The 23201-nt window shown below is 41.9% G+C and overlaps 3 protein-coding genes across 7 annotated transcripts; all 3 read left to right on the top strand.

The window, feature by feature from the left end:
* Positions 1 to 113: 113 nt before the first annotated feature.
* Positions 114 to 7256, top strand: znf143b (zinc finger protein 143b). Of its 5 annotated transcripts, none has more exons than XM_067235316.1 (16): positions 114 to 183; positions 1010 to 1125; positions 1389 to 1481; positions 1711 to 1806; positions 1970 to 2050; positions 2280 to 2473; positions 2618 to 2683; positions 2772 to 2888; positions 3028 to 3103; positions 3434 to 3559; positions 3744 to 3923; positions 4065 to 4292; positions 4513 to 4649; positions 4969 to 5121; positions 5353 to 5499; positions 6751 to 7256. In XM_067235316.1, the coding sequence occupies exons 2-16, from the start codon at positions 1020 to 1022 to the stop codon at positions 6832 to 6834; spliced, it is 1884 nt and encodes a 627-aa protein (XP_067091417.1). In that variant the 5' UTR covers positions 114 to 183; positions 1010 to 1019; the 3' UTR covers positions 6835 to 7256. The 5 variants fall into 5 exon arrangements, with proteins under 5 accessions (XP_067091417.1, XP_067091418.1, XP_067091415.1 ...); XM_067235317.1 differs by having other exon boundaries at positions 1723 to 1806; positions 5350 to 5499; positions 6751 to 7254; XM_067235314.1 differs by having other exon boundaries at positions 5350 to 5499; positions 6751 to 7254.
* A 370-nt stretch (positions 7257 to 7626) lies between these two features.
* wee1 (WEE1 G2 checkpoint kinase) lies at positions 7627 to 13022 on the top strand. The gene is made up of 10 exons (XM_067234584.1): positions 7627 to 8430; positions 8925 to 9148; positions 9260 to 9326; positions 9452 to 9624; positions 9768 to 10036; positions 10285 to 10383; positions 10547 to 10632; positions 10752 to 10922; positions 11015 to 11160; positions 11826 to 13022. Exons 1-10 carry the CDS (start codon positions 7951 to 7953, stop codon positions 11980 to 11982), a joined length of 1872 nt encoding a protein of 623 aa, XP_067090685.1. The 5' UTR covers positions 7627 to 7950; the 3' UTR covers positions 11983 to 13022.
* An 891-nt stretch (positions 13023 to 13913) lies between these two features.
* swap70b (switching B cell complex subunit SWAP70b) lies at positions 13914 to 22597 on the top strand. Its single transcript, XM_067234507.1, has 12 exons — positions 13914 to 14047; positions 14540 to 14680; positions 17030 to 17203; positions 17927 to 18154; positions 18866 to 19012; positions 19218 to 19326; positions 19701 to 19882; positions 20634 to 20741; positions 21114 to 21280; positions 21694 to 21892; positions 22137 to 22233; positions 22377 to 22597. The coding sequence occupies exons 1-12, from the start codon at positions 13952 to 13954 to the stop codon at positions 22496 to 22498; spliced, it is 1770 nt and encodes a 589-aa protein (XP_067090608.1). The 5' UTR covers positions 13914 to 13951; the 3' UTR covers positions 22499 to 22597.
* Positions 22598 to 23201: the final 604 nt, after the last annotated feature.

Here is a 23201-nt window from a genome sequence, read left to right as displayed (position 1 = left end):
GGAGGACAATAATTGTGGAGTGACAATGTGTACATCCAATCAAAAATTAGGTGTAGTGATGGTGGGTCTGGACTTTTCAAAGTGCATTGTTGTCATACACGTTACCGGGTTGAAGGCATCGCAGAACGTTTCCTGCACTGATGCATGGTGGTCGAACGAAGGGATTGTTGGAAAATTTCTGAGGTTCGTATATACATTTTTACCCAGTGTGCATTATTCCTTCAGCCATCTCTGAAAGGAACTACAACAGAGATTCTAGGCGAAGGATGGGAAAGAATTACATTATAATAAAGTTTAATTCTATACTAAACATCATTCTTATGGATTCAATAATTAGCTAATGGATTCCGTGCACTTGTCGTTACCGTCCCACTGCATTCTCAGCAAAATATGATACTGAATTAACCATCTAGTTTGTTAGTTTGTACAAACGGGGTTGCTACATAGTGAAGGATGTGCAATATCAATATTAGGGGGCCTAGCCTGTGGAATCTTCTAGAACATTTTATTTCGTGTAGTATTGTAGGCTAACCCCCGACTGTAACCTGTCAAGTTAGCAAGCTAGTAAAGCCTATCTTTGGTGTTGGATAGGGTTAGCCTGGACTGCTACCGAGCTAGATTACTTACTTACGTTCTTAAATTCTTACCAATCTTACCCCTTTCCCCATTCTTACCCACTTAACAGATGTTGCAAGTCACTTCCGAACTGTAGCACGTAGCTAGCTACCTTATGACGTTTTCTCAGAACTTTATGAAAACGATGTTCTGCCTGCTAAAATATGAGACATCTAATAAAATAGTTAAAATAAGCACGTGCATGTGGTCAGAGCAAAAAATTATGTTCAGAACGTAATTCTGTTGCATTGTCTTATTCATTTAAATAGCTGTAAAATGAAATGCTATAATGTTAACGAAAACGTTTCCTTATGTTTTCTTGTAATTAATACAACTGTGAAGTTGGGACCACATAAGCTCTAATGTAACGACACCAGTGTATGTGTACTTTCAGCAAATAGATCATGCTCTTGGCTCAGATTAGCCGTGACTCTCAGGGGATGGCAGAGTTTCAAGACGCAGATGGCCAGCCAGTTACCCTCTGTTTGGCGGAAGCAGTCACTGTGGCAGGTGAGACTCAAAGTTTTTATCCAACACAGTAAAGTTCCAAAGGTCAGACTAACTGTAAGAGAGGTGGTTCTGCTACATTGGTCCGAGTGAATCCTTTGAGTCCAAAAGGCTGCAGGTTGAAACATACTGCGTAAACTAGTTTTAATCCCAGTCCTGTCTATGCTTCTCATCCAAATCTCAATCCTAAAATGTCTATCCACTTTGCTTGTTGAGGTTTGCTTTGTAGTCATATAATCATAACCATTGTTTGCCATCCTACATAGACGGTGATCACATGGACAGTATGGACACGGTGAGCCTACAGGCTGTCACACTAGCTGATGGCTCCACTGCCTACATACAACATGACACCAAAGGTAAGCAGTTAGCTAATATAAGATCATGTGCATAATTGACACAAACCAGAAAGATTACCTCAAATTATGTAAATAAAGAGGGAAAAGGGCTTGTAAAGTTAACCGACCACAGCGTCATCAGTTCCAAAATAAAGTTTGTAATGAATGGTGGTCAGTGTTCTGACTGCCGTCATAACAGGTATTCTGTGACACAGGACAGGTTCAATGTCAGTCTAATTGAAATTTGTAGCTTCCTTTTCAGATGGCCAGATCATGGATGGCCAGGTCATCCAGCTGGAAGATGGCTCAGCTGCTTACGTTCAGCATGTATCTATGCCTAAAGCAGGTACTAAGCGTGGTAAAACAAACAACAGTCGGCCAATCAAGAGCCTGCCTTAGAGTAGTTTGCATTGCCCCCAGAGGAACTACTCAAAGCTGAACAAAAACGGATCGATTTTATGTGCCTTATTTACGTTAACATTGTTGTTTTGGATATTTTTGTGGTGTAGGAGTTGACAGTTTACAGCTGGAAGATGGACAGGCCGTCCAGCTGGAAGATGGGACAACAGCCTACATCCATGCACCCAAAGGTACACTTTAACCCTTGATACACACAGTTTGAAGTAGCAGTAGTTGTCATGTTTTTGAATGAAACAAATGTAAAATGCTTTATTCCCAAATAATCAACCAGCTCAGACACATGAGAATTATGTTAATAACACAGATATTATGGTCAAGTCAAATTTTCAATTTCATCAAAACTAACCTCTGTATATTAAGTTAAAAGCCCCCCCAAAATGACCCTATTCATCTCCATAGAGACCTATGACCAGAGTGGTCTTCAGGCCGTGCAGCTGGAGGATGGGAGCACAGCATACATCCAGCACACATTGCACATGCCCCAGTCCAACACCATCCTGGCCATCCAGGCTGACGGCACCATCTCTGACCTGCAGGCTGATGCCTGCATCGACCCGGAGACCATCAGCGTGTTGGAGCAGTACACTACCAAGGTAATGACTTGTGACAGGTTTCTAATAAAGTTGCTTTGTTCCTGGGGTGGATGTCCATAGAGTTGAATAAAAAGGTAATGCTAGGAATGTTAGTGTGGTATAACCATGGTTTGTTGGTCAACACCATTTTGTTTGTTCCCTTAGGTAGAGAATGTAGAAACTGCATTGGGACAGTTTGGCAGAGAGGCAGATAATGGAGTCCACATGCAGGTACTAGAAATACAATACCCATGACAAGTATCTGTCATTCCTTGTTTTAGGTTCAGGCAGTATGGTCTAACTTTATGTTACCCGTTAGATTGTGCTTCAGGGTCATGAGGGCAGGTCAGGAAGGGTCTCACACGTTGGGGAGAAGGCATTCCGCTGTGACCACGATGGCTGTGGAAAGCTATACACTACTGCCCACCATCTTAAGGTAAGACTGTGGGTGTGTGTATTGTTTAATTACTCTCTTCTTTAAAGCTACTTAGCCAGACCTGGTGTCTTTGTTTCGTTAGACCAATAGGTCTGTTTCACTGTTGATGCCAAACAGTGTTTGTTTGGGTTTCCTACAGGTTCATGAGCGATCCCACACTGGAGATAAACCGTACATCTGTGAATACCTTGGCTGTGGGAAGAAGTTTGCCACAGGTAGCAAGCTACCGTGAGGGCTTTCACTCTATTCTATAGGGAGTCAAATGGCTGAGGGAGTCGGGCTAGTAATCTGAAGGTTGCCAGTTCGATTCCCGGTCATACCAACTGACATTGTGTCCTTGGGCATAGGCCCAAGGACACACCCTACTTGCCTCGGGGGAATGTCCCTGTACTTACTGTAAGTCGCTCTGGATAAGAGCGTCTGCTAAATGACTAAATGTAAATGTAAATGTATTCTTGGGTCATACAGCCTCGCTGCTTTTTATTTTGTGGACATGTATGATGGAACTTGACTGACTGTCATTCTTGTTTGGTGTCTTTTACCAGGGTATGGCTTAAAGAGTCACTCTCGCACACACACTGGGGAAAAGCCTTATCGGTGTCAGGAACTGAACTGCCGCAAGTCTTTCAAAACTTCAGGAGACCTCCAAAAGCACACTCGGACACACACAGGTATTACATGCCTATTGTACAATAATAGAAATGATACACTTCACACTATTGTAGACCACATGAACTCCGGTACTAACACAGAGCTTTGTTTTTTTTGGGGGGGATCATATGTTCATAATTCAATTGTTATAATTGGCAAAAGTGTAGTAGTAAACATTTTGGTATATCTTGGTCTTGTCTGCAGGGGAGAAGCCATTCAAATGTCCAGTGGAGGGCTGCGGACGCTCGTTCACCACCTCAAACATTCGCAAAGTCCACATCCGTACACACACTGGAGAGCGTCCCTACTACTGCTCTGAGCCCAGCTGTGGACGCTCGTTTGCCAGCGCCACCAACTACAAGAACCATATGAGAATTCACACGGGTACACATTGCTTATTGATAACTCCCTGAGAACATCCAGATGTTTCCATAGAAATGTTGCCTGTTACTTTTACATTTTAAAATGGAGCCCTCCCCCAAAATTGTAACAACTTCAAATGTTCATTCACATCTCTATCTTCAGGAGAGAAACCCTATGTATGTACTGTGCCTGGATGTGAGAAGCGTTTTACAGAGTACTCCAGCCTGTATAAGCACCATGTAGTGCACACGCCATGCAAGCCCTATAACTGTAACCACTGTGGGAAGACCTACAAGCAAATCTCCACTCTGGCCATGCACAAGCGCACAGCGCACAATGACACAGAGCCCATTGAAGAGGAGCAGGAGGCCTACTTTGAACCACCTGCAGGTGTGTGTGTGTCTCCATTTGTGTAATATGAACTCACTTTTCAAAGTTGAAAGAATGTGTCTTGACAAAAGTTCCTCATACAGGTTAAGCAATATGTAGACAATGCTATATGAACAGATATGTAGACTTAACCATTTAAATGGATTCTGTCGCTCTGTTGAGCTAACATACTTATCACTCTGATGTGCACTGTATTTCTAATGTCCCTGTCTGACTCCAGATGCCCTGGATGATCCTAACGTGACCTACACCACTATAGTGGAAGGGGACGATTCGGGGTCGGAGCAGGTGACTGCCGACCCCCCGGACATCATGACACAGCAGCACGTCCTAGTCTCGCAAGATGGAACGCAACAGGTCAGAGACTAGGTTGGAGTTTGGGGGAAATGTTTGCAAGTGGTGTGGCCCGTCTAAATTGTTGATACCGGATCTACTCCAGGAAAGGTCAGGTTGAATATAATTTACAACACATATAGGCCAACACCTAGTCACTGATCTCTTGTTAATATATTTTTGATTCATGAGGTTGTAATGCAGCCATTTAGGAGGAGGAACATTTGTATTTGACTCACCAGAGAGCATAATGAGGATATGATGCTTCTATAATGCTATTTTTTCTCAAAAGGAACTGACGTTGCCTTTGAAAAATCTTGCTGATTCATGCCTCCTTCCACAGGTCAGTATCTCAGAAGCTGATCTTCAAGCCATGGGTGGCACAATCACCATGGTCACGCAAGAGGGCACCACCATCACCATTCCAGCCCATGAGCTGACATCACAAGGGGCTCACTCTGTCACCATGGTGACAACAGATGGTTCAGATGGACAGGTATCTACATAAGTCTTTTCCATTAGCTAGCTGTTTTGACATTGTTTCCTACTGCAAGGTAGGTACGTTGTGGTTTTCACCCAGCCTATTATAGAATATCTACTTTGAAGCCATGACATCAAAAAATCAAATTTCAAGTGAAACCCAACCATGGCTGCACTATACACTAATAGCTATTGCAGTGTATTTTAGGTTAGCCATTTAGTTTATATGTATATGTGTCTACAGCAGGTGGCGATAATGACACCTGACATGACCTCATTTCAAACGATGGATGAGGCAGTCTATGGGCAGGAACAGGAACATCAGGTGATCTCATCCAGCCCTCACCCTGTCACCCTATTGGCTACCTCCAATGGCACTCATATTGCCGTTCAGGTATGATATAAACATTGCAAACTATGTATTTGGTTTGTTAAATGTAGGCAAGAATTAACTTTTACAGATGTAAAGGGTAATATGATTGTAATGGTTGTCGAGTAATGATTATTGAGGATAAATCTATTGTATCTCCTGTTTTATGAACCTTTGTGACAAGAACTAGTCTTTCTAATACACATTTTAAAACAACAAACATTTAGCTATGCAGGCCTTCATTTCCATCCTGTGTTATTATAATGTAATGTATAGAGTTTTTCCTAAGCTTTTTTGTTGAAGAAAAATACAGATACAGAAACTCTATACAGATACTCAAGTAATATTCCGGTTCACTATACACAAGTCACAGTAGATTAATCTTAGACCATTGTAGTGATGCCAAGATCTTTCTGGATGAGCTGTTAGTCTAAGCTATTTGCTGTAGGATAATCCAGTCCTAGCTCCCACTCTGCTTGGCTGTCTGCTCCAACGCACAGGTGATACTAGGTTTGGCCAGGTTTATTGTTTACCTAATTGTGACACCACCCAGAGGCTAAAAGTCACAGGATATAAAGGGTTTACATGTGACCCCTTTGTTGTGTTGCCTTAAAGTCTCACAGTGGCGTGCTATATTTTGGAGTGCTTTACAGTACCAGATCCAGAGCCAATGCATTCATCTAAATATTATCTACAAAGCACAGAGGGAAGTCTGTGGATCTTTACTCATTAGGTCTCGTTAAACGCTGTCCCAGTATCTATTTTGATGATCTCACATGATTAATGTATTGGGTAAACATTGACATTTATTCATTTAGCAGACGCTTTTATCCAAAGCGATTGACATTGACCTACAAAGAACCAACCAAATAAGGATATAGTAAACCATTATATGATGTAATAGTTCTTGTAAATACCATTTGTATTCTGTGTGAGAAATCTTAATTTCCCTAAGTAATCCTTTTACATTGATTAATGACCCATCAAAACTACAAGCTTCTGAATAACGTCGTCTAATGTCGTCTAACCCTGTAAGGGTGTATGGAACGGCTCAAGTGAACAACTTATTGACGTCATTGTTAAACAATTGGCAGCTTCTCTCTTCCCCCTCTGTCATGGTAATGAAAATGCAGAAACCCACTAATGTTGATTGTGGTCAAACAAAACTGGTGCCGATTACGATTGAAGATATGGTTAAAATCAGGTTTCGTTTCAGGATTGTGAGGTTTTAACAATGTTGTATTAATGACTTCACTGTAATTATTCCCCCTCTAGCTCAGTGACCAGCCCTCATTGGAAGAAGCCATCCGCATTGCATCAAGAATACAGCAAGGGGAGTCGCCAGGTCTGGAAGATTGACACCAAGCCCAACCAGAATGGACTTTAAACCTATTAGCAAAAAGAGAACATGAAATCACGTCTTCCTCTATTTTCTAAGTCCGACTCATGTGAAGTGATCTTTTATGTGTATATAAGTTTTGATAACTGGAACCTCCCGTTTGCATATCACATTGTCCAGACATGCTGAAGGGAGAAGTATTTCTAATATTTTATAGTGCACACTGCACTTGGCAATTGTGTTTCTAAATAAATAAATAAAAGATGGTGACTGCTCATTTGGTTTGATAAAGCACAAACTGTCATTTTACTTTGTCAACAAGTAAAAACAAAGTTAACAACTTCTAACGCAAATGAAGTAGCCTACACAAAAATTTGGATCACTTGACCATAATCTTAACGTTTTGATTTGTCTTGATCACGAGATTTCCAGATACATATACAGCTAATTACGAAAATCCATGTGGAAAGCGTCCGAGGTGCTGGGCAAGTGTACGCTCGCAACATGGGGGAAGTTTGGATAGATAGTAGCAGCATAGAAAATAAATGTGCTTTTTACTCTGGAAACACTTGATAAATAGCTAATAATAAATATTAACCAAATATGTTCTCGGTATCATCCACTCCAAACAAAAGACCAGCCTTCAATAACATGCTTATTTTAATTTGACTAGATGAAAGGTTTCATTCGCGCCAAATTGACGTTTTGGGTTGGTGACGTAACCCTTGTAGAACGCCCTCTGTTTCAAACCCTCATGGTGCACTCTTATTGGCCATGAGCTGGATCACTTGACCAACGGTCGCGGGAAGACCTCCACACCTTTGATAGGAGGAGTGAGTTCTTTTCAAACTATTTTGTAAACATATAGTTAGAGCTAGAGTTACGAAGCTAAATCTCCAAACGATTATGTAATACGTAAGCGACTGACCTACTTTTCAGTTCTAATACTGCCGTTGGATTGCATTCAGTGAGTATTTGAAGTGTTACATTTGGGTGTGTGATCTGGAACGTCAAGAATTGCCGTGCAGCCATTTTTTCCCCCAATAATTGACTTTTACTTATCAAGTTGCTGCTGGCTAAACCTAGCTTACAAGCGAGTCGCTAGCTAGCTTGCGTTGAATTTACAATTAGCCATAATGAGCTACAGTTGCCGTCGACATGGAACTCCATCTCCAAATGTTCGACCTATTCGTCAAAAGTTACAGTTTGAGGCAACGAGTGACGGAGAGGACGACCCCGGCGTAGAAGATGGAAATAACAGCACTGGAGCAGAGTCGGGCTTTACAGAACTTGACTCGCCAATGCATCAGCGGCGTGAATCCACCTCAAAACTTGTCGACGACAGCAGCCCTTTGAATCGGACTAGAGAAGAGGATGATGTGGAACTTTGGGACGAAGAAGGATTTGATTCCCCGTCACATCTACGTTCCCCAAGTCTCTCAATTTTAATGAAAGGCTCCCCGTCTCCACGGAAAAATTCTCGCCTCTATGGTAGTTCTCCAGACCGGCCGTTTAATCAGGACGATAGCTCTTCACCTATCCCAGACTGTCCCGACACACCCCCGCACAAAACTTTTAGAAAACTTCGTCTTTTTGATACGCCACACACACCAAAGGTTTGTTTCTCACTTTATTAAATTTGCTGTGTGCGCCAGATGGATTATTTAGGATTCTGAATTTGTTCACATCGTGATAATTTGAGGTTATATCCAGACATGTGGGGCGGTTAACGTTAAACAAGATGTGGTGACCTGTTGGCACTTTCATACATTAGAAATAGTTTAAATAAAGTTGTCAATTAGCCTACATTAAAACAATTGTCTCGGTTTGATCGTTAGAATTACAGATTTGGGGCCAAACTTTAATGTCTGGACATGTCTTTGGCTAGTTGACATTTACATGGTTGTCACGTGTCCTTATATCCTAGAGAACGTTTGTAAATTCAAGGCCTTGAAATATTTTGAAAATATACGTAAATAAGACACGGGTCATTGAAAGTCCATATATACACATACACACATTTATAACGCATTTACAGGAACTTGGTGTCAAAGCGTATAATTTTTCCTTAATTTCTAAATGCTAACCATATAAATAATTTCCTTTGCAGAGCTTGCTATCTAGAGCCAGAGACTGCAGCTCAGGATCCTCAAACAGGAGGGTAGCCCTGTTTAAGAATGCAGACGCCACAGGAAAGTCCGGTTTGGACGGCAGCAGTAGTAGTAAGAGATGTCGGACCCCCATGGTCAACTTCAACCCCTTTACCCCGGATTCCCTCGATATCCAATCTGCCACCCTGCAAAAGAAGAACAGGAAGAGGGCACACTGGAATGAGTATGTTCAGCTCTAGTGTTCATCACAAGTGGGCATTGTGCATAGTGCATCATGAATCTCATTGCTACCGTCTGGTGGGTAAAATGTGTACTGTCTTTTCTTTTTGAATAGCTCCTGTGGTGAGGACATGGAAGCAAGTGATACTGAAATTGAGGAAGAAATCTTACGCCCTCCTAAGGTATATTCTTTATTCATTCCTAAAACCCAATACTCAGAAGGCTGAGATTGTATTTTCTTCTCACAAAGAGTAATGTGAAATAGTCTGTGGTGTGTAAGCTTTCTAACAGCTTTTTCTTTCTTCAGAGAATTACAATGATGGAGAGCAACATGATGTCCAGGTATGCCTCAGAGTTCCACGAGCTGGAGAAGATAGGCAGCGGGGAGTTTGGCGCTGTCTTCAAGTGTATCAAAAGGCTGGACGGTTGCATCTATGCCATTAAGCGGTCAAAGAAGCCTCTAGCTGGATCTGTAGATGAGTAAGTGAATATTTTTTTATTGTCAGTTTGAAAAGCAGGAACACTGCTGGAATGGATGCAAATGTGTGTCAAGTCAGAAGTAAAACAACTGAAGCTTGTTAAATGGTATTGACAGATTATCCTAACGTCCCTCTCCATCGCAGGCAGAACGCTCTCCGCGAGGTGTATGCTCACGCCGTGCTAGGCCAGCACCCCCACGTGGTGCGTTACTACTCGGCATGGGCAGAGGACGACCACATGCTCATCCAGAATGAGTACTGCAACGGCGGCACCCTGTCGGACGTCATTGCAGAGAACGACAGTCGGCTGTGCTTCCTGACAGAGCTGGAGCTGAAGGGCCTGCTGCTGCAGGTGACGCGCGGCCTGAAGTACATCCACTCCACCCTGCTGGTGCACATGGACATCAAACCCAGTGAGTACTCCAGGGAGTAAAACAGACGTGCTTGAACAATCTGAGTAACCGATGTGCTAGTACTAAGCATGTCTTTCATCTGGAAGTTATGGAAGCCCAATGGCCGGTTCCTGTGTTTTTCAGAGCTGACTTTTTTTTCTGTTGTCAGAAATTGTTCCATATAACACACCAATAAGAAAGAAATTATCCAATTACCACCTCCGTGTGATAATTTGAGTTTGCTTTTTTTTTTACTCTTTCTCTCTCAGGTAACATCTTCATCTCACGCAAGACCATTGCCAGTGTTGATGAGTGTGAAGAAGACGATAATGGGGATGGATTGACCACCAGTGTTGTGTATAAAATAGGTAAGGTCACGCAGAGTTACTTTTATTGCAGTTAATTATAGCATTTGCTATTCATTCTTAGTAGCTTTTTAATCTTTGTGCCCAGCCTTGCTATTTAACTCTATGACTGAGTGCATTTAATATTCAGTCAATAATATTTTTTATTCTAATCACTATTGCTCAGGTGACCTTGGTCATGTGACGAGGGTGAACAATCCTCAAGTGGAAGAAGGTGACAGCAGGTTCTTGGCAAATGAGGTCCTTCAAGAGGTAAGTTTCCTCTCACTCTAAAAAGATTAAACTGTTGTTGACAGCTAAGAAGTATGCCAGTCACAAGTTTTGTATCTTATCGCTTTATAATACAGTTGTAATTTTTTTTTTTGCAATAGGACTACAGTAACTTGATGAAGGCAGACATATTTGCCCTAGCCCTGACTGTGATCAGTGCCTCAGGGGTGGAGCCTCTACCCACCAATGGGGACAAATGGCATGAGATCCGCAAGGGGAAACTGCCTCCCATCCTACAATCACTGTCTAAGGACTTCCTGGATCTGCTCAAAGTAAGAATCTATTTTGAAACTGTGCCACAAGAGTTCATAAGACTTGGGGGTCCATGGTCAAGGTGCTAACCCATCCTCTTCTCCTGCTGCAGCTGATGATCCACCCTGACCCTGGGAGAAGGCCGTCCGCCTCGGATCTCATCAAACACCCGGTGCTTTTGACCGCAGCCAGGATGAGCGCTGACCAACTGCGTGTAGAACTCAATGCTGAGAAGTTCAAGAATGCCCTGCTTCAGAAGTAAGTCTATGTTGTAGAGTACAGTTCCAGTACCCAAAGTGGTGCGGCAAAGCGAGGTGCCCCCCCCCACACACGCACTAAGCTGGTGTTGGCGTGAATGCCTTATTACTGCATTACGTGATTTCATCCTGGTAACTTAACTGCAACCATGTTTTTTATTACTATAACGGCAGCTTTAGTTTAAAAGTCTGTATAGCTTGCTAGGTTACTGCTGTAAATGTTTGACAACTTTTTCTGTGGACTTTGCACTCGCCTTTTTCTTTCAACATTTAAAATGCAACTGCACACATTACAATACAGCTTAAAACCTACCTTTTTACCGAAGCATTTAAGTAATTTTATCTCAGAAGGGTTTTACTACTTTTATTAGTGATATTATTGTTTTTATTATTTGCTATTTTAATTATTACTTTTATCACTTGTATTATTGATTTTATGTAAAGCACCTTGAGCTACAATTCTTGTATGAAATGTGCTATATAAATAAAGTCTTACTTACAATTGTAGGGGCAGTGTTCAAGAACCTTAAAAAGAATAGATCAAGTTCTACAGGTTTAGGAACTTGGTCTTGCAAATGCTATTGTCTGCTCTTCATATAAATTGTGTCACCTTTGGGAGTTTGCTCATTCCCAAATCTAACGATGTTTCTTTGCTCTCTTCCCCAGGGAGCTGAAGAAGGCCCAGATGGCCAAAGCTGTTGCTGAGGAGAAGTTTCTATCCACAGACAGGGTTCTGACACGGTCAACAGTCCAACACAATCCCAGACCCTCCAGACTTATTGGCAAGAAGATGAACCGGTCGGTCAGTTTGACCATTTATTGAGAATGACTCAATAAAGATAATTCATGCCCTCCTAAGTAGGGTGCTGGTCCATCCTAGGGTGCTGGATCATGGACTTTGAAAATATCCAATGGTATCCCTGGAGTATATTTTTAGATATAAGGAACACCGATTTCTCCTTAAGATTGAGAAATCTTGCCCATTGTCACGGAGAATATCCTTTGTCAGACCTGCAGTGGGCTATGAGTCGATGCTCCAGACTTGGTCAAAGTTGTCAAGTATGAATGACCTCTTCAACTTGACCAAGTTCCAATTGTAATGGACATGTCTCAAGACAAGTCTAGCCATTACCGACAGAGCTACTCTAACTTTGTCAGTCCTAAAGTCACATAGACTTAAGGCCATGGTTCTCTAGTCTTTCTGCACTTTTTCTGTTAAGCCTAAACTTGCTCTTCAAAAAAGTGGACCACAGCAAAAGCCCTTTCCTTGGTTTGAGGAAGCCCTTTCCATGGCTGCTTCTGTCATATGCCTGGTGCCACAAGCTGGAGCCACTTTGGAGGAAATAATTGTGGAGTCTTGTATAGAAAAACACAGAGAACCTGCTGCTATTCATGTTTGTCTGTTCAATAGAGGTTGGTGGATTTGTTCATTTCCAACTGCTGTGAGTTGAAATCCTTGGCTCTTAAGACAATGTTTCCTTTTGGAATCCTAATATGCATTTGTATATTTTGTTATCTTCTAAACTGATATCTATTTGAAATGGTGAATAGATCATGTAAACAATTCTCAAATCTGGTCTCATGAAATGATAAAGCATTTGTTGGCAACGCTTCAACTAGTGAAATATAGTTCAGGTGTGGTTTAATTCGAGGCGCTGACCCAGTCTGGCATTAAACAATCATTGTTCTGTTCTATGGAGTCTTTTTGTGAATAGATGATGCATTCTTTAAAAACAGTTGCAGTGGGCTTGTCTAGTTCAACTTTGCACTGGAAAAATAATGCCCCTTTCTTAGCTCCTAAATATTTTCTAGCTCATGAATTGCCATACCAAATGTTTTGTTATTGTCAGTTCTTTTAATAAATTCCTGTAAAATTCATCTGTAGTGTCTTTTTTCATTTTCAATCTCATAATATGAGATTTGGTTATTACAGGTAAACTAGTTTGCCTTTAGAGGGCATGGTTAAATGTTTTATTGCGTACACGTTAAACAATCACATCGGTATTCACATACCACACTGAATGGTTATCACTTGGGATAACACTTGTATAATACTAAAGTAAACTAACTAAAAGTTACGTGCGTCTGCCACAACCTAATTTAAATGCTTTTGTCAGGCGCTGAGTAGTGATGGGTCGTTCGCGAACGATCCGGCTCTAAGAGCCGGCTCTTGAAGGTGAACGTCGGGAGCTGGCTCGAATATCTGAAGAGCCGACTCTATTTTTAATAGATTAATACAGCCTATAAAAACTAAATGATTATGAAATAATGAAATTTAATTGTATCTAAAATAATTGACTAATTCAAAGAACAACGAAAAAATACTTGTATGCTTTAAGGCGCACACGATCATCGTCTGTTCCTGTCAATCCTGCATGAGGGAGGGCCGAGCCAACTCACACAGTCGGAGTAGTCAAAACTCGGAGGAGAGCCATGACAAATCAATGCATTTTTAAAGATATGTGGTTACGGTCGAGTATGATTTCATTTCATAATGTAATCAAATTGTTTTCACACCTATCATAGTCAAATTCATAGTTAAAACATGTATTTTTTAAAGAGCCGTTAGGGAGCCAAAAGAGCCGGCTCTTTTTAGTGAGCTGAGCCATACGAGCCGGCTCACGAAAAAGAGCCGGAATGCCCATCATTAGCGCTGAGCGGTGCTATAAGCACTTGATATTGTTTGAGTATCTGACAGCATGTCATGTGACCTCAACTGAATTCTCCGTAAAGTTTTCAACACAGAAGAGCAAGCGAAAACAGCAAGTGAGAGAGCACTGACAAAAACACCGATGGCACTACGAGACGAACTTCTGAAGTCAATATGGCATGCTTTTACAGCGTTGGATGTGGACAAAAGCGGAAAAGTGTCCAAGTCCCAGTTAAAGGTACGATTTACGGAATACTTGTGAAACTGATGTCACTTGTAATCTGAACATCTCCGAATATCAGACTAGGTTTAACAGTTAAGAATTTCCCATGAACTTCCAAATTACTTGTGTTTCATTGGTATACTTAAAACATTTTTTTGTACAATTTGCATTTACCGTGGATGGTGGTTTAAAATGTGTGAGAAAACAAAACTTGTCTCTTGTGCGTGTCAAGTGAATCAGTGGCTGTGTATTCAAATTGAGAGATGTCTTATTTATGTGTTAAACTGCGGGCAATGCATGGTAGTTACGAATAAAAACAAATTTAAGATTGATCGATTTGAAAAGTGAATTGCGCAATCCGAAGTAGGCTACGTCGATTTAGACTTTTTGATTTTCTAAGCAGAAATACATTGAAATACATTGAATGAAACCTGAACCTGAAATTACTATATTCGTAAGTAAAATGTTACACATGAAACCCTCATAAATCGTCTTCTGCCATTGTAGGTGCTGTCCCACAACTTATGCACGGTGATGCGGATCCCTCACGACCCAGTGGCCCTTGAAGAGCACTTTAAGGATGACGACGAGGGACCTGTTTCCAATCAGGGTTACATGCCTTACTTGAATACGTTTATTCTGGACAAGGTGAGATAAACGATGCCACGGAATGTTATCGATCATACATTTTGGAGTTTACTTTAAATCATTTTATTGATTTGTTTCTTTGAGAGCTTGGAAATACTGTGTGGTAATTAAGTGATTCATCATGAATGGTTAGATGTCGAGATAACTGGAATGTTGGTGGCATAAAAATTGACATAATACATTTTAGAAGAATCAGAATAGGTAATGGAAAGTTTTTTCATCGGACATTACTTCATGACTGCTTCTTTTTGACTGGCAGCCATGAGGAAATAGGGTACAGAGAACGCAGTAATGTCCATGAACCTGGTCTTTTTTGTGACCAATGTCACCAGGCAGACATGGGTGTTGGTCTGTCCACCTCCCCTTCACCACCGGGAAACTCCACCCTTACTGACCCCTTGGTGTCACCCTCTTAACTGACTCACTTCTCTTGCCAGGCATTCTACCCTCATAGCACCAAGTACTACAGACATTCTGGCATGTTCAGTTCTTGATGACAAGAGTGTCCTGAAATGACTTGGATGGTAAAGAAATCCAAATTAATTCATTAACCAATCAAATTACAAATGCAGTAGCCTAACACTGAAAAACACTTCGGAAAACATTTTGGACACAGCGCGCTCTGCCTGTGTGGAGCATAACATTCCTGTCACCCATTTGACTCTGTGCACTCTTGGAATGCATGGTTGATTAGGACCTGTTTTGACAGAGAAGCGGTCAAATAATGTGGAACAGAGACAACCCAATTTTTTAGGTCGCAAATACATGACCTGCTATTATTACATGCCCCAAGGTTGCTATGATTGGTTCATTTCTGTGTTCATGTTTTACTCATATCTGCATACTTATTTATAGTTGGGAAAGTAGAGGTTGTCTGTTTCACCACTTCTTTGGAAATAATCAATATGTTTGTAGCCCCAATTGCTGCTGGTTTACCATCTTTGTTTTAGCAGATCTAAAGTGTGTAAACACGTTAATACAATCCACAATGCAAAGACGGTAGTAGCTATAAATAGTTCACACGTTCTGTCTGCATTTAGATTTTTCACTATTTACTGTCCTCCTCTAAGTATGACCTAGATACACAAGGGATGTCTCTCTATCTGTAGGTCTCTGTCTCCTTGACAATCCAAGGCCAGTGATAACAATGCCTGGAGACCTCTCTCTCTTCACGCTAGTGCATGCTAATCAACATGTGTAGCTATGTGGAGTGGATAGAGACAGCCCCCATTGCTGCGCATGCATTTACAAAGCCCCCATTGTCGAGGTGCAGAGAGTGGGTGAGTGGCATGGAGGAAGGAAAAGAGATTGAGAAAGAAGAGAGATAGTAAACGAGCCACTGCCACACTGCCTGTATTGACTTGTCTGGAAAGCAGAGAGAACTTGACGAGCACGAAGACTTGACATGTTGATACAAGAAAGAAAGATAATCTGCTGCGTTCACAACGGTGATCTCTCCCCCGTCTGTCTGCAAACATAGTATTTCTCAAGTTGTTCTCTGCTAAATGTTTGTTGACTCTTCTGTAAAGAACTTCTGAGCCGAGAAGTCCTAACTGGTACAATTATACTTATATTACCTGTTAATTGATCTTGGTCTTTTATTATCTATTAAAGGCCATACCAGATTGTTCTGCCTTTTATTAAGGTGTCGATCTATTGTGTAATTTGAAAGTGTTATATTTCACACTCAGTGGTTTGAACGTCCTACTGGGACAGGTTGCTTGCCCAGCGTTGCTTTTGGTACGAGATGTGCTCCTGTCCACATGATCACACGCTGGACTTGCCAAGTCTCTATGGAAACGCTTGTATTTAGAGCTGAGGAGAAAACATTTGCCCTCCACTGCACTGATTGTACTTTTCAAGGGCCTTTTCTCAACTGCTCTGAAATCTGAGCTTCAGAGAGAAAATACAATAAATATACAATTCTCTCTGTCGTTCACTGTGGACCTGTAAACGAGAAACATTTGTTTTCTATGTAGTTCAGTAGGGAGTCAGGTGGCTGAGCGGTTAGAGAATCGGGCTAGTAATCTGAAGGTTGCCAGTTAGATTCATGGTCAAATGACATTGTGTCCTTGGGCAAGGCACTTCACCCTATTTGCCTTGGGGGAATGTCCCTGTACTTACTGTAAGTCGCTCTGGATAAGAGCGTCTGCTAAATGACTACATGTAAATGTAATGTAGTTCAATACAAATTGAGTGACCCACATGCCACCTATGTTGTCATTGCTGTAATTTTCATAAAGTTAGAGAAGTGCTGTGGCTGATGCTTGTAGATCTGATCCCTGTATGCTGAACTGTGTCTCCTTCTGTGTACGTAAACAACCTGACCAGCTTCTTCACCCGCTGCAGGTCCAGGACAACTTTGACCGTCAGGACTTTAACAGGATGTGCTGGACCCTGTGTGCTCGCAAGAACCTGGATAGGAGCAACCTTCTCATCTCGGATGACAGTGCCTTCAAGATCTGGTGCATCTTCAACTTCCTGTCCGAGGATAAATATCCACTGACCATGGTCACTGAAGAGGTGAAAATGCTTGGAAGGGCCTTTGTTCACTAAAACAGAATCACCTAAAATAAACAATGATCACCACTTATGTTAGCAGTGCACTTCAGTTATGTGTAGAGGTTGGGTTAATCATTTACACATTGTTTAAACCAGAGTTTCCTGGCTCCTACAAACTGATTGTTTGAGTTACTTTGGAATTAGGGACTTTAAATGATAAGGAAGAAATGCGATAAAGAAGACAAAGACAATAAATAATGTTGTTTTTGTACTGACAGAAACATAAGCCTTCAGAATGAAGTGGAGAAGGGCGATTTAGCTCACAGTGACTAATGGCAAAAATACTGTAGCGATCCTTGTAGTGACCAGTATTGCTCAACCGCATACACAGAAAAGGAAGTTTGCAGCTTCCTGTTGAATTGAAGATTTATTGTTGATGCTAATTATACGACCAATGCATTAGTTGGGTTATAAATGTACTGTTGCTTTGATGAAATACTTTTGACTATTAAATAGATTAAAATTGTGTGTTCATCAAATCAAATCAAATTTATTTGTATAGCCCTTTTTACACGCAAGCATTTCACAGAGGGCTTCACATATGCCCATAGAACTGCCCCTCAACCAACCTAAACCCTCAATTGGGTGTTCATGCATGTTGATCAGATTGGATTCCACTGCATATGTGTATGTTTTTATAGGTGAATACTGATACTGAAATATCTTGATGTGTGTATCCATTAGATTGAGTACTTCCTACGGAAGCTGACCGAGGCCATGGGGGGCAGCTGGGTGGAGGAGAGGTTCGAGGACTACAAGCTGGAGCTGAGTGCCAAGCAGCAGTGTCTGAATGCTTGGGAGCTGATCCACTTGGTGGGCACTGGGAGCTTCAGCAAGGGCATGGACCACCAGACACTTTCCATGGGCATCACCGAGGTCTACCAAGAGCTAATCCTGGATGTGCTCAAACAGGTTCAACAGGCTCTGTTGTTTGCTTTCATGTCTGTACTAAAGCATTGTAGTCTAGCATAATTGGTCACTCTAAAATTCTTTCGCTGTAATGTCTGAATTCCTGTAGTAAGGGGACGCCCTACTTCACTTTGTGGTTCATTGAGATCATTTGTTTTGATGTGGCCTATCCCCCATTCCTTTCCTCATGGCGTTAGCAATTGTTATTGACGAAAATACTGCACAAACCTACGCGGAAAGTTATCATAAAACGAAACCGAATTGGATAGTGTCACACATAGCACAGCCATATCTAATTTGCTGGACACGATCTGATATTAATGATATGATAGCCTGATTGTGTCAGGAGTCATAGAGCAGGGGTTCTCAAACTTTCTGGGGCCAGGAGTGGTTTTACAGGGGAAAACATTTTCCAAGGACCCCCCCATAATCGTAACATCCATTCAGCATACCCTTTGTGCTCTTGAATGGACACAATATTCTTGTTTTATTGGTGCAAATGGTCCCCATCTATACATTTTATATTTTTTCACTTTTCAATGATACAGCACAATTTTAAAATTGTATAATTTATAGCAAATTATTTGTGGACCCCCTGGCTATGGTTCACACACCCCTAGGGGTTCGGGGACCCCACTTTGAGAACCCCTGTCATAGAGTGTACTTCTCAGATGGTACGGTCCTCACACTGTCAATGTTGGTCTCACCCTGGAGGGCTACATGATGAAGAAGGGCCACAAGAGGAAGAACTGGATAGAGCGTTGGTTCCTCCTGCGGCCTGACTCAGTTGCCTACTATGTGAGCGAAGACCTCAAGGAGAAGAAGGGGGACATCATGTTGGACGAGAACTGCTGTGTGGAAGTAAGAAAGCATTGTAACAAAGCGAATTCGAGGGAAGTATGTACCAAATTCCATATGAAGGCTTTTTATGTTGGCTTCATAAAATATGATACTGAGAAACTGCTTAGCGTAAACTGAGCAATAATTATTTGACCGTGGTCTGGTATTCACATCATATAAGTAATATGCCTTTAAGACATTCAAATGCTTATGCTTTCACCATCAGTCATTACCGGATAAGGAAGGAAAAAAGTGCCTCTTCTACGTCAAGTGCTCTGAGAAAAGTTTTGAGATCAGCGCATCGGATAAAAAGAGGAAGCAGGAATGGATTCAGGGTAAGAGATGGAAGGAGTTCGTCATTTTCACAAAAGTCAGCAGAAATCCTCTTCTCCCTCATACGCAAAAAAATGAGTTTTGCATTTTTTTGTGTTGAATATTTAATGGTCTATTTAATGACTCCCAATCATTTTATATAGTTCAAGATTCATTTTTTTTTATTGTCTAATATGTTGCCATGCTAGAACATTTTCTTTTGTTTGAAGGCAGAGTGTGTGTGTGTGTGACGTGTCAGTAAAATGAGCTTTCTATATGTCTTGCATGGGGCTAGGTTCTCTACACACGGATTACGTCTCCCATGATTTAAACTATTAGCGAACGATTAGCGTAGCATGTCAAACGGGCGGTTGACCCTTTCGTTATCTCCTCTCAGCCATCCAGACGAGCGTTAGCCTGCTGAAGCTAGGCCGCCCGGCGCTGCATCGCGAGTCGCGCCAGAAGCGTCGCGAACTCCGTCAGAAACAGCAGGCGGAGCAGGACGAGCTGGAGCTCAGGATGATGGAGCTGCAGACAGCCAATGAGAACAAGCAGCAGGAACTGGATGCCTTAAGGAAGGTAAACTTCATTTGTAATATTATTGACAGGCACAATGCAAACTAGGCTATATTTACATTTAGTCATTTAGCAGACGCTCTTATCCAGAGCGACTTACAGTAAGTACAGGGACATTCCCCTGAGGCAATTAGGGTGAAGTGCCTTGCCCAAGGACACAACGTCAGTTTTTGGGGGGTATTTTGTGGGGGGTGTTTTTTCTAGTTAGAGAGCAAAAGTTCTTCACTTGTGGTCATCATCAACTATTGCAATCTCAACTTCAACAAGTGAAACTTCGAGCAGTTTCATATGTGATCTACAACCTACATTGCAGTCGAGGCACAATCATCAGACTTACGTCAACAAGCTCACATTGTCTGAGCATCCATTGTGCCCCATTCATAATGTACGGACCACACTCCCATTGAGGTCAGTCCCTGTCCCTGGTGCTCATCACCCTCGCTCCTCAGTACATACCAGATCTTTTTACACAGACAGATTGTTGAACCCTGGGTTTACATGTACACAATAAAACCTTCTGTCTCCAGATGGTCACCTCACCAACTTGCCCCAGCGATGATGGAGTAAGAGAGGTCCTATGAACAGTCACAGCCATAGATATATATAAAGGCCTTTATATATATCTATAGTCACAGCTGTGTTCATGTTCTGATGAGAATGAACGATGACGTTTCACAACCAAAGTTCCGCTGATCACGTACCCTTTTTTTTCTTTTCTTGTGTGTATTAACTGTACCCCTCCGCTATTGGTCAGCAACTAGACGAGGCAGCAGCCAGCGCAGCAGAGGAGGAGCGGAAGAGACAGCAGACCCAGACAGAGCTCCAGGACCGCTACAGGATCGACCTGGAGAGAGAGAAAATGGTACACATTTTTCATCTGTCTCTGTTGGCTTTTGTCTGAGTCTGTCCAGATCTGTAGAGGGGGAGGGGCTTAGAGGGGGAGGGGCTTACAATGTTATCATACATCCACTTCAGCTTATTTTAAAATCAAGCTTGTTTTTTTAAGAACCATACACATTAGTAGCTTCCCGTTTGTAATTCCTGAAAATACATAACACAGACATGCAGTCTAACCCCTACAGTTGGTAACGACTGTTTGTATGTTTGTTTGACTGACGACCCGAGTAAATCATGATGGGATGTTCTTCGACTCGTTTTGAGTGTTAGTGGTTGTAAGTGTAGGCAGTGAAACCACCTGAAAAGAAGCCAGTGGCCCTCATATGTGGCTCCTTAGGTGCGTCAGCAGATGGAGGAGCAGGTGGCCCAGAAGTCCAGTGAGCTGGAGCAATACCTGCAGCGGGTCAAGGAATTAGAAGACATGTATCACCGCCTGGAGGAGGCACTAGAGGACGAGAGAAGTGCCAGGCAGGACGAGGAGACAGTGCGCAGGCTGCAGGCCCGGTAAGTGGAATACAATGCGGGCAAAAGGGCAAAACCCACCAGAGAGATCAAATAACCCCTTTGTTGTTGTTAAAACTTGGAAACCATACACAGGGAAATGGAAACATATTTTTCAGGACCAAAAATGATTTCCCTCATCCCTTACCGTCAGGTGTAAAGGGAATGCAAGCATAATTTACAGAAAGAGCATGAATTTCTCTCTTTGCAGAGGTTAACGCAATCAAAAATGCTGTCTTTAAAGACAACGTTTTAATATCCACCTGCCTTGAGAATGAAAAAAAACATTTTTTTTATACTGTCCTATTACTTATTGAGGTCATTGTATACTTGACTTTGGCCACAAGTGTATGTATGCGTGTTAGTTTTACATATTTAAAGCAAGTAAACAAAAGTCTGAATTTGTCTCTGGGCAGGTTACTGGAGGAGGAAGCAGTCAAGCGGGCTGAGCTGGAGCAGATCCACATCCACCAGCAGAGGGCGATCTCCGAGACTGAGGCAGAGAAGCAGCAGCTGGAGAAGGCCAGGCTGGCCAAGGAGAGTGCCCTGGAGGCCGCCATGCTGCAACTCGGACAGCTTGAGAGTGAAAGGCAGGGGGCGCTAGAGCAATACCAGGTCAGATACTTCACTACTATAATGTACGCCTATTGTTGATCCTATAGGCTAGAATTTTTGGTGTCAGAGTATTCTAATCCTGATGTCTGAGTTTAGAATAAAATCCAATGGAAGGTGGTTAACTAAATACTTAATAATAATAATTAATTACCTTAATTACCTTAACGGATCTATTCAATGGACTGTGTATTCTCTCTGTTTCTGTCTGCTCTTCCTGTCTGTGCGGTTGGTTGGTTTGACACAGGAAGTGATGAAGAAACTGGAGGATGCAGCTAATAACACCAGGACATGGAAGCACAAAGTGGCCCACCACGAGGGCCTGGTCCGCCTCATTCAACCAGGTACCACCTGTCAATAGACCGTTCCCCCTTCTTGACCCCCTCGCCATTTCACAATCAAGGGGGAGTGACTAAGCTGTTCCCTGCTCTAGACTTTGACCCTTTGTCCCCCTCTCTCTTCTTTAACTTCTTTTGTCCATCCTCAGGTTCCAAAGGATCGCAGAAAATGACAAACTGGGGGCCTGCAGCTTTCAGCGAGGGAGAGTTGAGCCTGAGGGAGAAGGACTGGCAGGAAAAGAGGAACAGGCCCCCCACTGAGGCACAGTAGTACCTCCCCCCCAACACACACACACATGTCCACACTAGTGCCCTCCTGAACACACATCACAACAATGTTGTAGTACAGATGTTTTGTTTAATTGGCTCTGCACTGCATCTGTAGTGATTTACATGTTGGTCTTTTTCTGGCAACTTGTTTACTGAAAAAATTAAGTGAAATAATTTAGTTTAAGTATAGTTATTGTTGTGTGATTCACTAACCCATTGTCATACTACTGCCATAAAAATTCCTTTACTTGGGTACCATTCAAACAAACCTACATAACATTGAACCTTTGCATAAAAACACAAACAAAAGTAATTTGAAGTCAGTTTTCTGGAAGCAAATCAGTGACATGTTTTGAATTTTAAAAGGCATTGAGTACTTAATATTGAAATTTAAACACCACCGAATTTGATGGTTTTGAATTAATGTCTTTAAATTTGAAATATGAAGTTATTTCACTGATTTGCTTCCATATAGCCTCACTTGAAACATGGTTGCAAACTGTGCACCATTATGGTCTACTTCTGTCTTGTCATTGAAATACTATAAGATTTTATACTTTACGGTTTTTAATACTTGTAAATAGAAGACTGAACTCTGTAATAAAGTGTAAACATATGCAATTATAGGCACTGTGCACATATTAGTGCACAGTGCCTGTAATGCAGTCAATGATATCGGTGACTCACAAACACACATTCCTGTA

This window comes from Osmerus mordax, chromosome 4 (genome assembly GCF_038355195.1).
Source record: "Osmerus mordax isolate fOsmMor3 chromosome 4, fOsmMor3.pri, whole genome shotgun sequence".
NCBI classification, from domain to species: Eukaryota; Metazoa; Chordata; class Actinopteri; order Osmeriformes; family Osmeridae; genus Osmerus; species Osmerus mordax.
The sequence above is the reverse complement of the archived record's forward strand: the minus strand, read 5'-3'. Positions and strand labels throughout refer to the sequence as shown.